The 15,955-nt window shown below is 36.8% G+C and overlaps 2 protein-coding genes across 2 annotated transcripts; one reads left to right on the plus strand and one right to left on the minus strand.

The window, feature by feature from the left end:
* The first annotated feature begins 1,814 nt into the window (after positions 1 to 1,814).
* LOC111780158 (uncharacterized) lies at positions 1,815 to 12,393 on the plus strand. The gene is made up of 8 exons (XM_023660479.2): positions 1,815 to 2,257; positions 2,818 to 2,927; positions 4,869 to 4,925; positions 5,008 to 5,307; positions 5,669 to 5,916; positions 6,999 to 7,305; positions 7,396 to 7,669; positions 11,982 to 12,393. Exons 1-8 carry the CDS (start codon positions 1,847 to 1,849, stop codon positions 12,234 to 12,236), a joined length of 1,962 nt encoding a protein of 653 aa, XP_023516247.2. The 5' UTR covers positions 1,815 to 1,846; the 3' UTR covers positions 12,237 to 12,393.
* An 81-nt stretch (positions 12,394 to 12,474) lies between these two features.
* LOC111780159 (G-type lectin S-receptor-like serine/threonine-protein kinase LECRK1) lies at positions 12,475 to 15,600 on the minus strand. The gene has a single exon (XM_023660480.2). It carries the CDS (start codon positions 15,209 to 15,211, stop codon positions 12,821 to 12,823), a length of 2,391 nt encoding a protein of 796 aa, XP_023516248.2. The 5' UTR covers positions 15,212 to 15,600; the 3' UTR covers positions 12,475 to 12,820.
* Between the last annotated feature and the right edge of the window lie 355 nt (positions 15,601 to 15,955).

Genomic DNA, 15,955 nt, shown 5'->3' on the forward strand with positions numbered 1-15,955 from the left:
TATTTTTTACTATAATTTAATTGATTAATATACATTAATTAACTATTATTTTCGTTTATATTTACATTAATTTAATATTTTTTATACTTAATGAAGATACATTTTTGGCGAGATATATATATATATATATATATTTTTTTTTTAAGCATGTGAACTTTGAGCCATATTCATGTTGAACACACGAAGTTATATATATATATATATATATATATATTTTATTATTATTATTAAGTGTGTGAATTTTGAGCCATATTCATGTTGAACACAGGAAGTTAGTTTACATGTCATCGAGTCACACTTTTGTTTCGTTAAGAGAAAGTCATAGATAGCAAATGTACGATGAAATTCACAAATAGATTCAACAAAGGATCGAAACTCGTTCGTGCAGTGATATTTTACAATTAAAATGCACAAAAAACAACATGGTCAATATATTTTCTAATTAGAGTGGATGGATTCTCGTTTCAAGTTTTGTTGGTGATATTTTCGTGAATGGTTGTTATCTTAGAAAGTTCGACATAGTCAAACATAGAGTAAAAGTTCTTCAATGCCAATATGGTGTTTGAAAGTCCAAATCAATGCTCATATTGATCCGATTGCTGCACAATAGACACTAGATTTCGATGAAAATTCTAGACTTTTAGTAAATATGTCTATTTAACCTGCAGGGTCGGGACTCAGCGATGACCTAGCTTGAATGAAGTAAGGACTCTCCATTTAGACGGAGAATTAAGAAGAGAGCGGGGGAGACTTATTTCCATTAACTAAACAGAATCGATGAGGGAGATTATAATATCTGTCCATATCCCTACCCTAGTCCGTTTTTTTTAATATAAATATGTCTATATCTATATATACTTCAAAGCTAAGACACAAGACCCATGTCTCCAAACGGTCTTAGTGCCGAAGAGTAATTTCGATGGATCATATTTAGTTTATTTGAACTCGAGCCCAGATATGATACTCAGTTTGACAAAGTTAACCTTACCTAATCATAATGAATACCCCCGACGTTATCTAGGTTTACCATTTTTTCGTCTTCAATTATAATTTAAGACATATATCAACGTGAAATTGGCCATAAATACGAGCAAACCTTATTATTAGAATATATTTTATATAGCCCTACTCAGTGAGATTTTTCCCTTTAAAAATTTGTTAACAGTATATTTGATATATTTTATTTATCTTCAATAAATGTTTCTTTGAACGTATTGATTTGATCCCATAAGCGGGACCGCCATCCCATAGCCTACTACCACTAGAAGCAGAATCCCATATTTCTTCTATAGAATCTCCCAATTGTTCCCGAGCAACTAGAAAAAGATTATTTAACCAGAAAGACAAGTTCAGGTGTGAGATACCTATCCAGAAGTTTTCGCAACTCAATCATGTATGACGGAATCATCAAAGATTTGACATTTTCGAACTCTGTCTGTAACCCACTATAGGCTCGAGAAACAAAGAGAAGATGTGTATGAACGAGATATACAACAACAAGAAGAAGGAAAAGGATTGAATAATGGAATTCCCGAACATTTGGCGATCTTAGATGTGTTGATATTGATGGTGACTCATTATTTCGATGAATCATTATGTTACTTTTGAAAATTCCGGAATATTTTTTAAATCATTTTAAAAATTTAAAAATATTTTTGAAATAAAGTATTGTGGTTTTTTACTCGAACCAAGATTAAATATATATATATATATATATATATATTTTTTTTTTAAATTGAAGAATATTTATTTTTATTTTATTTTTTAAATAATAAAGATGCAAAGTCGGAACATAAAAATAAAAAAGAGAAAAACAAAAAAAAAAAGAAGTCCAACAAAAAACGGAATGTCATTGGTTTCCCATCTCTTCCCCAAGCTCTCGTTGCTTCCCCACATTTCTCTGCTCTGCCATGGCCACCGCCACCGCCACCGCCTCGGCTTAGTTCGCCGCCATTCGACTACACTCATTCACCGCCGTTCTCCTGCCTCTATTTTCTCTCCACCTTCACCACTCGTCGGCCACTCTCGCCACGGCCGCCGGAGAGTTTCCATGGACTCTGCTTCACCGGAGGTTTCGGCGTCTGTCGACTCCGTGGCGGATGGTTTGAAGAATCAAAGCTTGAATAGTGACGATCGTGGGGGTTTAGGTAGTGGAGTCGAGCACGGGGCGAAAAAGAAGCTCGAAGAACTTAACTGGGACAATTCATTTGTGAGAGAGCTGCCTGGCGATCCCCGTACGGATGTCCTTCCACGACAGGTACTATTTATTTGTTTTCAGCTTTTATTTGTTCTTTTTTGAAGTACAATTTTTTGGAAATTAGAATTGGGGTTGGTACTTGTATTTACAGGAAATGTGGACCGTGAGGAATTATGTTTGTAATCAATTGAAAGCTCGAGTAGGAGCTCTTTTATATGCTATAGTTTAATGGCGTTTCCTTACTGCGAGTTTCAGTTGCTTCTCGGTGATAAAAAGGACTTTGAATTTGGTTTTTTCTGTTTGATAAGAGAACTCTCAAGGGTTTTTAGGCTTTTTTTTTTTTTTTTTTTTTTTTTTTTTTTTTTTATGATAAGTTTTAATTAGTATTTTATTGTAAGCATGAGATCCATTCTAGATGCAATTAATTGATTGTGTTAAACTTCCATGCTGTTTTTCTTAATTTTGGGAAAAAGGGTTGTGCTTACCCCCTTCATTTTCATTTCCCAGTTCCTCTTCTGGTTTCGCATGGGTTATGAACCAATAGCTTTGATGGCTAGATTTGGTTTTATGGGTTAGTCTACTATTATGACTGATTAGTTTATCTACGATATGAATCTTAGGTGTTACATGCATGTTATTCAAATGTATTACCTTCAGTTGAAGTAGAAAGTCCTCAGCTTGTTGCTTGGTCAGAATCGGTTGCTGATTTGCTAGATTTGGATCTTCAAGAGTGAGTTTTCTTGTTTCTTTTGCTTTCTGATAATTGATAGATGAGGTATTTACACTATGTACTATGAATTATGAAACATGGACATTTAGTTTGAGAAGCATCTTGAAGATCATAGTCTGATGCACTATACACTCTACTGGACACTTGAGATACAATTTAGAGGTCTTTTTTTTTATCATTATTGTTTACTTTTAAATAAAGTGTGAATATATTCCGATAGATTGAGGCAGAGCTTCTTGAAGGTCTTCTTTCTTTTGATGCAAAATAAATATACTTGTTCCTCACAAGAACATTACAAATTCCCGATATAGAAATCACTCGCGCAACTTGGAGGAATGCATACAACCTTCCTAATTTTGAAACAACTAGCAAAAAGAGTAGTGTTCAAACTCCTTATCTAAAGAGGTCGACCGAAAACAGTTATATTTTGCAAGATGAAAAACCCCATCCATCCCCTCAGAAGGGCCTCTCCAAATCCTGATGTTTCTTTCTATCTATAGATTCCAGAAAACTGCCTTTACAACATAATTCCATAAAACCTTCCTCTTCTTTGTCTTTTGGTTTGCGATGCTCTATTTGAGGGACATTAGACTTGGTGGGCTTTTTTCTCTTCTTTGTGATTAACACCTGTACCAAGGGAGAAAGGAATCTAGGTTTTGGATTCGTGACTATTAGTGGGGCTTCTTTTGCAGTTCTTTTTTCTACATGTTGTCTATCCCTTCCTCGCTCTCAACTGCCTTTATTTTCCCCTATTTGGAAGGTTAAAATCTCTAGGAAGGGAATTTTTTTTGTGGCATGTTTGACATGGGAGATGTTCAAGGACACTCATCCTTTATGTTGTACATTTGATAGTGCATTCTTTGTAAACGTTAGGTGGAGGATCTCCATCACTTGTCGTGGGGTTGCCAGTTTGGTTAAACTCTCTGGTTTCGGTGGATGAGCTCCTTTAGCTTGTGTTTGGCTTGGAATAGGGATAGTTACACTATGATTGAGGAGTGTTTACGAGTTCATTTTTTGGAGAAGGGAAAGGTCTCGTGGCATGCTAATTTCTTTGCTGTTTGGTGTGGTAATTGACGCAAGAGAAATAATATGATTTTCCATGAAGTTGAGGGGTCCTTTGATGAAGTTTGGGAGCTGGTGAGGTTTAATACTTCTTTGTGGGCATCAATCATTTGACCTTTTTGTAATTATGCTCGTTTTTTGTATGTCCTTTTTATTTTTTCATTTTTTTCCATGAAAGCTTGGTTTTTTAGAGTAAACATTAATTCATAAGATTTTAACTCCTTTGAAGAAAGTATCCACGATAACTGCATAACATTCTCTTTCAACAGGCAATGGAGCACCCCAATTTAAACGAAACAATTGTAGAGATCAATTCCAAAATTTTGGGCTGAAAAAACACCCGAAAAAAATAAAAAGTGATAAAAAAGTCTTGTATAACTCCTGATGCTTAAACAAAGCACATACATAGGACCCAACACCAAACCTAATCATTTTCTTTTGTACTCCTTCCCGTGTGGAGGTTGTGGCATGAAACAAATTGAAGAGTCTTCAAAGGAAAGAGTGAAAACTTTGAGGATTTTGGGACCTAGTCTGTGTTTTTGCCTCTACTTGGTGTTCTTTGTCCAATGATTTTTGCAATTTTAGCTTCGTCATATCAATGCCAATTGGAATTCCTTTTTGTAATCCAATGGCTTCTTAGAGATAGCTCATCCCCTTATTTGTATGAACTCTTTTTGAACAATATACTTCTCAAGAGCTGTTGAGGTCGCTGGAAGATAACCTGGACCGTTATGATTTGTTACTGTACGAGTGTTATAATGTAATTTTCTCTTTGTATTGTCTTAATCTGCTGTAGTCAATTATATGTCTGTGATGTCCTCTCCCTTAGAGCTATTTTCTTCTTGCAAGAGCTGAAGGATTTTGCTTTTGTCACTGCAGATTTGAAAGGCCAGATTTCCCCCTCTTGTTCTCTGGCGCATCTCCATTAGTTGGAGTGTAAGTGTGAAATATTATTTGATTGACAGCACCAGCATTCTGATCTTCATTATCCCCTGCCTGCTGATATCGTGTATTACAGGTCACCTTATGCTCAATGTTACGGGGGCCATCAGTTTGGCATGTGGGCTGGGCAGTTGGGTGATGGTCGAGCAATAACCCTTGGAGAGATACTTAATTCCCGATTTGAAAGGTGGGAGTTGCAGTTAAAAGGTGCTGGGAAGACGCCATACAGTCGGTTTGCAGATGGCTTGGCTGTGCTACGAAGTAGCATCAGGGAGTTTCTTTGTAGTGAAGCAATGCATAGTCTTGGAATACCAACAACTCGTGCCCTTTGTCTTCTGACCACAGGAACATTTGTTACCCGAGACATGTTCTATGAGTACGTAGACAAAATAATCTGGTCAAGATGGCAGTTTAAGAAAATTTGTAGTTATAAGATGATCTTACATCTTCTCATGCATTTGAATAGGATTTTCTAAAAAATTCAAGAATTCTTAATCTCTGAATATGTCGTTTTTTCTGCAAAACCTTTCTAACACAAATAAATTCCAATTGGCATTAATATGAACATGTTAGGATTTTTATTTTATTTTATTTGAAATCATGATTCATTGAGTACTTATATTTAGGTACTCTTTTGGTAGTTTTGAACATGTTAATCAACTAAAAAAATGTGAAGAGATATAAATTGATGCTGGTATGGAAATGCAATAATAAGTTCCGATTGTTTCAATTTGTAGTGGGAATCAAAAAGAAGAGCCTGGTGCAATTGTATGTCGAGTGGCTCAATCCTTTTTGCGTTTTGGATCCTTCCAAATTCATGCCTCTAGAGGGAAGGATGATTATAAAATTGTTCGGGCTTTAGCAGACTATGCGATTCGCCACCATTTTCCGCACTTTGAGAATATGAGCAGCAGTCAGAGCTTATCTTTCAGCACGGGTGATGAAGATAGTTCAGTTGTTGATCTCACTTCAAACAAGTATGCAGGTAATCTTTTCTGTTAAAAATTTGATATGACATAGATATGGTGGCGACATGTGAATTTTTAAAATGTAGGACATAGATACGGTGACTTGTCAATTTCTAAAAAAGTAGAACACAGACACACTAGGACACATTTTTTTCTTTTTAATAGAATATGTGTATTTGTTGATATATTAATACTTTTTTATGGATAAATCTTTTAAATTAACGTAAAAAAATACTTCACTAAAAAAAAACATACATAGAATGATAAGTCGATTAATTATTATTTTTTTTTTAACAAAAAACAAACTTTTCATTGACAAAATGAGAAAAGACTAATGCTGTTCAAAATGCCACAAAAAGTGGCTTCAGATATAGAAAAATTGTTCAGGAACTATATGTGGAAAGATGACATACACCTTGTTCCATAGAGTATTATAAACCTCCCTGCAGAAAAGGGAGGACTCTGTCTTTTCTCGATAAAGAAGAAGCACAAAGCTCTCCTCGGAAAATGGATATGGAGATATCATCACAAAGAAAATGCCTAGTGGAGAAAACTTATAAAAGCTAAATATATTCCTACATCATGTAAAAATCCACCCCCACCATCTTCTGCAAAGTGGCCGTGGAAGTACATAAAGGAACATTTCATGCCTATTATTAAGCGACGGTTTCAGTCATTCTTCTCTCTCTCAAGACCTTGGTCTGGATTCGTGTTAAAATTTTATTCCTTTATGGCATTTGGCAGCAACCTGGAATTTGTTAGCAACCCAAGGACAGCATAGCCTATGTGATGAATCCAGTTTAACAGCTTACTTCTTTTCTTGTCTGTGAAGTTTTGTAGAGGCCAGCGCATGCGATCTTTTTATTTATTTATTTATTTTTGTTTATTTTTATTCATTTATAAATTTTTTGGGTAAGAAACTGAGCTTTTATGGAGAGAAGGGAAAGAAGTGTATGAAAAAATTCTCCATTTTATGGCATGGTTGATGTAGTTCTCCTTTTAGTTGCATTCAACTTGCTGTTTCTGAACAAAAAGGGTTTCACATTTTATCTTAATGACTCTTTTGTTTTTTATTTCCTTTACATGGTTGATTTATCAGCTTGGGCTGTAGAAGTTGCTGAGCGAACTGCTTCCTTAATAGCAAGTTGGCAGGGAGTTGGGTTCACACATGGTGTACTCAACACTGACAATATGAGCATCTTGGGTCTTACCATTGATTATGGTCCCTTCGGATTTTTGGATGCTTTTGATCCTAGTTATACGCCTAATACAACTGATCTTCCGGGCAGAAGATACTGTTTTGCAAATCAGCCAGATGTAGGCTTATGGAATATAGCCCAATTTGCTTCAACACTTTCAGCTGCTGAATTAATAAATGATAAAGAAGCAAACTATGCCATGGAGAGGTAGTTTTACCTTATCGAACTATGTTTTTTTCTAGAACTGTTGACCTATCATTGCACTCATAATATGACGTTTCCCCTCTCCTCTTACAGATACGGAGACAAATTTATGGATGACTATCAAACAATCATGACCAAGAAAATTGGTCTACCAAAGTACAATAAACAGTTAATCAGCAAACTTCTCAACAACATGGCTGTTGACAAAGTTGATTATACAAATTTCTTTAGATCACTTGCCAATATCAAAGCTGATCCCAGCACCCCAGAGGAGGAGTTGCTGGTCCCTCTGAAGGCTGTTCTGTTAGATATGGGCAAGGAGCGTAAGGAAGCTTGGGTCAGCTGGGTAAAGACCTACATAGCGGAGGTATAGTGACCTTAAATACCCGATGGTTAAAAAGTAGCAGTCATGAATTAAAACTTTGACCTATTTCTGTTTCTACGTTGGTTCTGATCTGTTTTGCTGTTGTTCCTTTGCATTTTTAAAATCATGTTTCAGTATGTCAGCTTGTTGATTCGGAGTTAAACATTCTGAAGCTTTTGCATCACTATGGACGTCACATTTATAAGTTATATAACTTGCATGTCTATCTGCAATGGAGTTGGCATAGAATTATTACTAATGAGACTAGGAGGCCATTAGATGATTCAAGTAGCTGGAAACTGTTTCTCTCATGTCTTCAATTTCACAGGAGCAAGATGTAGTTGCCTTTTGCAATCTTTGTCATATCTTCCTTGTATTCTCTATTTCTCATTCCCATAAAGAAGGGATTCTAAGAGCTATTTCTTAAAAAAAATTATATACTTGTATCAAGTGCTCATAACTAATGAGGCCATATAGGATTATAGAGTCTGCCAGCAGGAGGAGTTATCATTTAGATTGACTTCGAGAAAGCTTATGCAAATTGGGATTTTTTGGATAAGGTCTTTGAAAAAGGGCTTGGTGTTAAGTGGAGATCCTGGATCTGGAGTGGCATTTGAATGGTGAAGTTCTCCATCTTTATCAACGATAACCTGAGAGGCAGGATTTAAGCTTCCAGATATCAAACAAGGTGATCCGCTCTCTTCTTATCTTTTCCTCTTGGTAGTGGATGTCCTAAGTAGATTGATCTAAAAAAGGATGGAGAGCAACATTTGGAGGTTTTTTCAGGTTGAGAAGCATAGTCGACAACTCGATTTTTTCTGTTCTGGAAAAGAGGAGTCATTTGGTAATTGAATCAAGTTTTATCGTTTTTCGAACCCATTTTTTGGGCCTGAGGACTAATAGAGGTAAATGTTAAATTTTGGGGATTTACTGCAACTCATTTGAGCTTAGTAGATGGGCATTTGGGTGTGTGTGAGGTGGATGCTTTGCCTTCGGCCTATCTTGGTTTTCCCCTTAGTCATAACCATATGAGCATTTCATTTTGGGACCTGATCATCAATAAGACTCGCTTGCCTCATGAAAAAAGAGCTTCTTTTTAGGAGGGGAAAGATTCACTTTCATTTAGTCGATGTTGAGTGGTATACCTACCTACTTCTTGTCTCTGTTGAGAGTCCCTAGCTCGATGAGTAAGTCGCTTGAGAATTTGAGGAGAAATTTCTTACGGGAGGGCATTAACGAGGGCAATGGGTTGAACCTCATGCACTTGGAGGTGGTTTCTAGGCTGTTGGACCCAGGGGGTTAGGGCGTTAGGCATTGGTAACCCGAGGGAGAGAAGCACAACCCCTTTTGGCTAAATGGTTCTGATGATTCTATCATAAATCCAACACTTTATATCACAAGGTTATTGTTACAAATACGGGTCTCATCCCTTTGATTGAACCAATGGTGGGGTTAAAGGAAGCTCCAAAATCATTGGAAATTTCGGCGAAGTTCCCTTAGCTTTCCTTGTTCATTCTGAATGTGGTGGGGATGAGAGGAATACCTATTTTTGGGAGGATAAGTGGCTGGGGGATAACACCTATATGCCTTATTTCCTCATTTATATCCGCTGTCTTCTTTCAGAAATCATTTCGTGGTGTCAATCCTTTCTTTGTCAGATTCTCTATCTTTTCCATCTTCTTTGGGTTTCTATTTTCCATTGACCAATTGAGAAATGACAGATATCTTGGCTATTTTATCTTTGTTTTGTGAGTTTTGATTTACGTCCGGTAGGGGGACATTTACCTTTGGTTCGTAGTCCTTCCAAAGGCTTTTCTTGCTGCCTTTTCTTCGGTTGCCTGACCCCTTCCTATACTTTCTCCTTGGTGTGGAGGGTAAAAATATCAAAGTATGTGAAATTCTTTTGGCATGTTTTACATGGACGGGCCAACACCTTGGATTTGATCTCAGCCTGAGGTTTCTCCTTGGTTGGGTCTCACTGTTGTACTCTGCATGCAAGTGGATGAGGACCTTGATCATATCCTTTGAAGTTGTGTTTTTGCTTGGGCTGTTTGGTTTGTTTTCTTTGAGGCTTTAGCTATAGCTTTGTTAGCTCTCAAAGTTACAAGGATTCGATTGAGGAGCTATTAAAAGGCTATTTTTGGGGGCAAGCTGGAGTGTGCTATTTTGTGAGGTATGTGGGGGCGAGAAACAATAGAATCTTCATGGAAGGAGATTTCCAACATGATGTTTGGTCTTTTGCTAGACTCTCTGTTTCTATCTTGGTCTATGTATCTAGGCCTTTTTGTAATTTCTCATTATGTCTTATTTTACTTTATTGAAGCCACTTCTTGAAGTTGACTCCCCTTTTGTGGGTTTATTTTATTTTTTTGTAAGCTTGTGTATTCTTTCATTTCTTCCCAATGGAAATCTGGTATTTCATGCCTCCAATAAAAGTATATATATATGTACTTGTTTCATATAAGAAAATTCCGTCTCCTATACTCTACCCAACTCAACGCAGTGAGTCTTTTTCAACTTCAATTTTTAATTTTATCAAACTTCAACTTTGAAAGGGTGGATAAATTTTTACTTTTTCTTATGACTAAATTTGAAATTGGCGACAAACCTTCCAATAAATCACACAATTTAATGGGGAGAAGGGTTTCTTGTTGAAGCTGGATCTGGAAAAAGCCTATGATAAGGTAGATTGGTCTTTTTAGACTCAGTGTTGGAGTGGAAAGGGTTTGGCACAAGGTGGAGAAGGTGGACAAGGAGTTGTTTATCTTGAGCCAATTTCTGTTTGGATTAACGGAAGACCTAGAGGGAAATTTTTTGTGAAGAGAGGGCTGAGACAAGGAGATTCCCTCTCTATTTCTTTTCACGTTAGCCAGAGATGCCCTTGGTAGAATTATCCACTTTTGTACTGAACGAAAGGAGATTGTTGAAGGGCTTTGTGGTTGGAAAATAAGGGGTTTTTGTTACTCACCTTCAGTATGCGGATGGCACCTTAATTTTGGTGATGGGGAAGTTGAGAATTTAGAGGCTTTGTGGTTTCTCCGCAGATCTATTTGCAGGCCTCGGGATTAATCCTAAACTTGGGAAAAATAGCCATTGTGGGCATTAATGCCAGTCTTGAAGAGGTTGTTGATAAGGCCATAGATTGGGTGTGCGGTTCAAGAGCTCCCAATTTCTTATTTGGGATTCCCTTTAGGTGGAAACTCTCACACTATTGGTTTTTGGGAACCTTTGCTTGATAGATTTCAAATCAAGACAAGTGGAGGAGTCTTGCCATGTCTAAAGCTGGGAGGTTGACGTTGACGCAGCCAATGTTAATAGCCTTCCTACATACTATCTCTGAAGGGCCCCCAAATGAAAATCTCTTGGTTTTTTTTTTCTTCTCTCCTAAAATAAATATCTGGAATTCAATTTTCTTTGACCTTTGTCTACTATATATTTTTACTTCTGTTCAGGTGGTGTCGGTTTTCCTGGTTGTAGCTTGCTTAGTGCTTGGTACTTTGTTATACCTTCCTAGAAATTGATTGACCGTAGTAGGAGAGAATTGGAAGTCCATACCTTTCAATGGAATGACGTTGTGCAGGCATTAGCTTCAACTTAACTCATATCAATAATTAAATAATTCAATTTGTAATGCTAATTTTCTCATTGGCAAGGGCTTGGGGACTCTTGGTCATACCGGCTTAGAGGTCATAAGTTCAAACCTTGGGTATGCTTAATACCAAAAAATACTTCATATCTCCTGGTGGGGCCTTGGTGTGGCACTGGTGCCATCGGGTATGGTGGAGCTTTCTCGTGGTTATTATAAAAAAAGAAAGTAAAATAGACCTACCAATTCATAATTTCATTTTTTTTCCCTTCATTCTGTTTTCAGTATATTGAGTTAAATATTTTATCTCTATAACAATCTGGAGTCCCCGCAAGCATCGAGGAAAGCCTGTTTAGGCATATACATTCTTTTCCAGTTTTCAATTTGGATGGGGAGAATGAAAATTATTAAACTGATATGATTATCATTTGCTAAAACTCATCCTCTTTATCTAATTTGAGGCAGTGTCTGCCATCCAATCATATAACCTCCAGGTTCTAACCAAACAACTTAATGCTCATCTCACGGTCCAGTTTGCGTTGGGCAGAAATCATGCCCAGATATTGGACTTGGTTCAAGTTTCAGAAAACTCTATAGTGCTACTAGATGTGTTTTCTGTTAGTAGCTGAATTTTCATAAGACACTACATTTAAGGAACGCTGGCCTGCTTTAAATATAATGATAATTATATTTTCCTTTATCTTATCCAGTATTCTATTGCTTTTGCAGCTTGCTGCAAGTGGCATATCAGATGAGGAGCGCAAGGCCTCCATGGATGCAATAAATCCTAAATATATTCTCAGGAACTACCTATGCCAGACTGCCATTGATGCAGCTGAGCAGGGTGATTTTGGAGAGGTTCGTCGACTGCTGAAGATAATGGAACGACCATTTGATGAGCAGCCAGAAATGGAAAAATATGCACGGTTGCCCCCAGCTTGGGCTTATCGGCCGGGCGTTTGTATGCTTTCTTGTTCCTCATGAGTTGATAGCTTGCTTTACGTTACACGAAAAGGGGGGAAATAATTTATTGATAGGATATTTGCTGTGTATATAATGTTGTCAAGTCAGTGTTGTAATCTCAAACAACAATAATGTTCAGTTATTGTTTTTCTCTATAATATGACCTGAAATTTAGACAGTTCTCATTTCCACTTCTACGTTCATATACATGCTTTTTTGTACTTGCATTACTGAGAGAAACGTTCTGTAATGTCCATACATATAGTCTTGACAGACAAGATTCAATTGATCCTTTCTATTTATTTGTATTCAGACATGCCTAGGATTTGTTCGCAAATTGCTGATTTTTATTGTTTAGAACAGAAATCATTGAAAACATTCAAGGATCTGCATAAAAAGCATTCTAGTGATGACTTCTCTGAATATGTTCTTTGAGAATTATGACTTTTGTTTATTTATGGTTTGACTACTACTTGATCTCTCTACTTTCACCTTTGGTCTTTCTATTTTTGAGAGTTGGATCATTCATTTTATTTCTATCTCAAAGTAGGATATATCAAGCCCACCCCTTCCTATGAAAATTGCTCAAATTGGATAGAAGAAACTTAGCAATTGGAGGTAAATGGGTTGGGATTTGGAGGAACAGAAACAAGAGCTATGCCTTCAAGCATCCACGTTACCCTTTTCATTGTTGGTCTTTGTGATGGATCCTCTTGTAGGCACCAGATTGCAACCATCACAAACGTTTCCAACCTCCTCATGTCGTCCATGGCTTCCAAATCTTCCTCAACTAGAACATCTAATCTTCCTTGTTGGAAACAGTCATAGGCCCAATCAACTAATAGTTCTTGTCCTCCTTCAAAATCATTCATATCTCCGTTCCTTCTGCAACATATGATTTCCAGCAGTTGCACACCAAAACTATACACATCAACCTTGGCTGTCACTTGAGCTGACCTGAACCAATCTGGAGCAACATACCCTTTAGTCCCTCTAATCCCTGTTTCTGTTCTGCTTTGATCCATTTTCAATAGCTTTGCCAGCCCAAAATCAGCAATCTTGGCATTGTAGTGTTCATCAAGAAGTACATTTTGAGGCTTTATATCACAATGGATGATTTGCTTATCGCATTCCTCGTGCAGGTACATTAGTCCTCCGGCAATTCCATAGGCTATTTGGGTTCTGAGGTTCCAACTTGGCTTCCCATCACCAAAAAGGAGGTCTGCTAGAGTCCCATTGCTCATGAATTCATAAACTAGAATGCGGTATCTCCCCTCGTTGCAATACCCGAGTAGTCGAACGAGATTCTTGTGGTGTGTTTGCCCAATCACATTCACTTCTGTCCTGAATTCTTTCTCACTATCTTCAAACACTCTGTCCAATTGCTTCACAGCAACAACACCAGTTTTAATCCTCCCTTTGTAAACAATGCCACAAGATCCTCTTCCTAGTTCTTCCTTGAATCCATTTGTAGCTTCGCTAAGTTCTTTATATGTAAACTGACATAGATTGTTACTTTCAAAGCTTTCACTTGGTAGAATATTACCTGCTGCAAGCTTCTTTTTATTGCAGGAGATGAAACCCCAACATATCATACTAGCCAGGATGAGAATGACAAACAGAGAGCAACCTAGCAACACAGAAATCACAACAATTAATGTTTGCTGATTCTTCTTTCCTTCAGGTATTGGAAACCCATCTTGGGTTTTCCCAGTGGAACTAGTATTTCTTCTTAATTTTAGAAAAGAAACAGATATTTCCTTGCTATCTTCCCTCCCATTTGATAGTGGTAGCTTCTTCTTCCAACAGGTATTGTCTCTATACACAGCCACCACACAGAGGCAGTCAAGCAAGCAAGCTTTCTTGCACTCTTCAGCACTAAAAGGATTGTACCTCTCATAATCAAGCATTGGCCAATCAGTATTGGGAAGTTCTTGTAAACTATATAGATCATCAGTAGAATTTTGTGCACCTTCTTCACATATTTGTGGGATATTTGCCACACAGTTGCTGTAGGTATCATTCAGGTCCATAAAAGAATAACCAGTTGGGCACTTGCATCTTGGCCTTTGATCATCATTTAATGTGCATATACTATTATATCCACAGATTCCAGAGCTCAACTCTCCCCTCATAGCCATGCATATATTATCAGGCATCTTCTTGAAGTCCTTCCAGGCTGCATTTGAACTGGTGGTGGGATTCTTTGGATAGTGACTCACTGTTAGAACACCATCAAAATTGATTGTCACTTTGTAGTAATGAATATCAGCTGGGTAATCTCCTTCTGGTTCACTGATATTAACCCTGTTTCCATCTCTTTGCATTATATACAAGACACCATCCTTGTCAAAAACAATTTCGTATCCATTAGTGGCTCGTATCGTATCGTACGATTCATACATATTGCCAGTGGGCAAGTTTCTGATATTGAGCACTGCATTGCCTTTCCACAATTGAAAATGAAACTTTCCCAATGAGTAATTCTGATATGATTTGTATGAAGAAAGTATGTCATTTATCTCCATCTTTTGTGTAGGAAGCAAGGTGTCTGTTGGTTGTTTAAAGCTCTCCCATAACAGCATGGAGTCTGAATCTTTAAGCATCAAATTACCTGTATCATTCATCACAGCAGAGGCAACCGTCCCCGAAACAAGGCCGATCAGTTTCGAAGTTCCACCTCGGGAATCGCGAAGCAATAAGCCATCTAAAGCAGTTAGCTCAACCTTTGAGCCTCTTGGGGCTGGATTTTGGTCATGTCTGGCAAACCAAACAACAGTCTTTTCAGGTAATTTGTTGTACCAAATACACAACAGAAAGAGACCGTTTTCAAGTTCTCGAAAACCGAACGCGAAATCCTTCGAAGGAGAAAGCCATGGAGAAGTAGAAACATCACCAGCTATGAGAAAGCTACCAGTGTTTATTATGCTATTACTTTGAGCATTCACAAGGAAAGGCATTAACAAGAGAAAAAGATGGGGAATCAGAGAAGCCATGAAAGAAGCTTACAAGGTGAAGAAAGATAATAAGAGAGATGATCAATGGAAACAGATCAAAAGCTTGGAGTTTTGAGCAATGGAAACAGAGCTTGACTTTGAAGCTTGACTCATTCCGTGCCAAAGCTGCAACGTCAGGTCTAGTGAAATTCTGATTTTTTTTTTTTCAATTTTAAAATTAAAAAACTGACCACAAAAAATCTATAATTTTTAAGGTTTCCAACAAGTTTAGGAACCAAAATATTCAAACCCTTTGATGATGTAAGATGGTGGAGACCATGGTAGCAGGAGTCGAAACTGGGACGGTTAAGAAGTTGAAAGAAAAATAATGTTAATATCTTTGAATTTTCAAATGTTTTAATATTGTTAGATTTAAAAAAAATAGATTTACTGTCAATTTTGAATTAAAATTGAATGTATAAAATGTTCGTGAACTTCAAAAAAATTTCATTAGTATCCTTAATTTTTAAATTTTTTTAAAAAAAAGCTCAAAAATATTTTGAAATTGTTAGTTCCTAGTCGAAAAAAATTACCCTTTCACAATAAATATGAAATTATGAGAAAAATATTGATTTTTTTTCTCTATAATATTTGATTTTTAAGATATAATATTATAAATTAATTCTTCAATTAGATCACTATACTACTAATTTGCGATTAAAAGTTTATATAATTATGAAGATAAATATCCTAAATTAACTAAAAAAACCTAATATTTGAAGCATATGGTTTAAAATGTATTTA

Source organism: Cucurbita pepo, chromosome 18 (genome assembly GCF_057944985.1).
Source record: "Cucurbita pepo subsp. pepo isolate OVF chromosome 18, ASM5794498v1, whole genome shotgun sequence".
In the NCBI taxonomy this organism is placed as follows: domain Eukaryota; kingdom Viridiplantae; phylum Streptophyta; class Magnoliopsida; order Cucurbitales; family Cucurbitaceae; genus Cucurbita; species Cucurbita pepo.

Bases quoted from the DNA above. Each gene is read 5' to 3' on its own strand.
- LOC111780158 (XM_023660479.2), top strand. From the start codon at position 1,847: ATGTCATTGGTTTCCCATCTCTTCCCCAAGCTCTCGTTGCTTCCCCAC. The intron at 2,258-2,817 runs GTACTATTTATT...TATGAATCTTAG, and splicing joins CGGATGTCCTTCCACGACAG to GTGTTACATGCATGTTATTC. The intron at 4,926-5,007 runs GTAAGTGTGAAA...CGTGTATTACAG, and splicing joins GCATCTCCATTAGTTGGAGT to GTCACCTTATGCTCAATGTT.
- LOC111780159 (XM_023660480.2), bottom strand. From the start codon at position 15,211: ATGGCTTCTCTGATTCCCCATCTTTTTCTCTTGTTAATGCCTTTCCTT.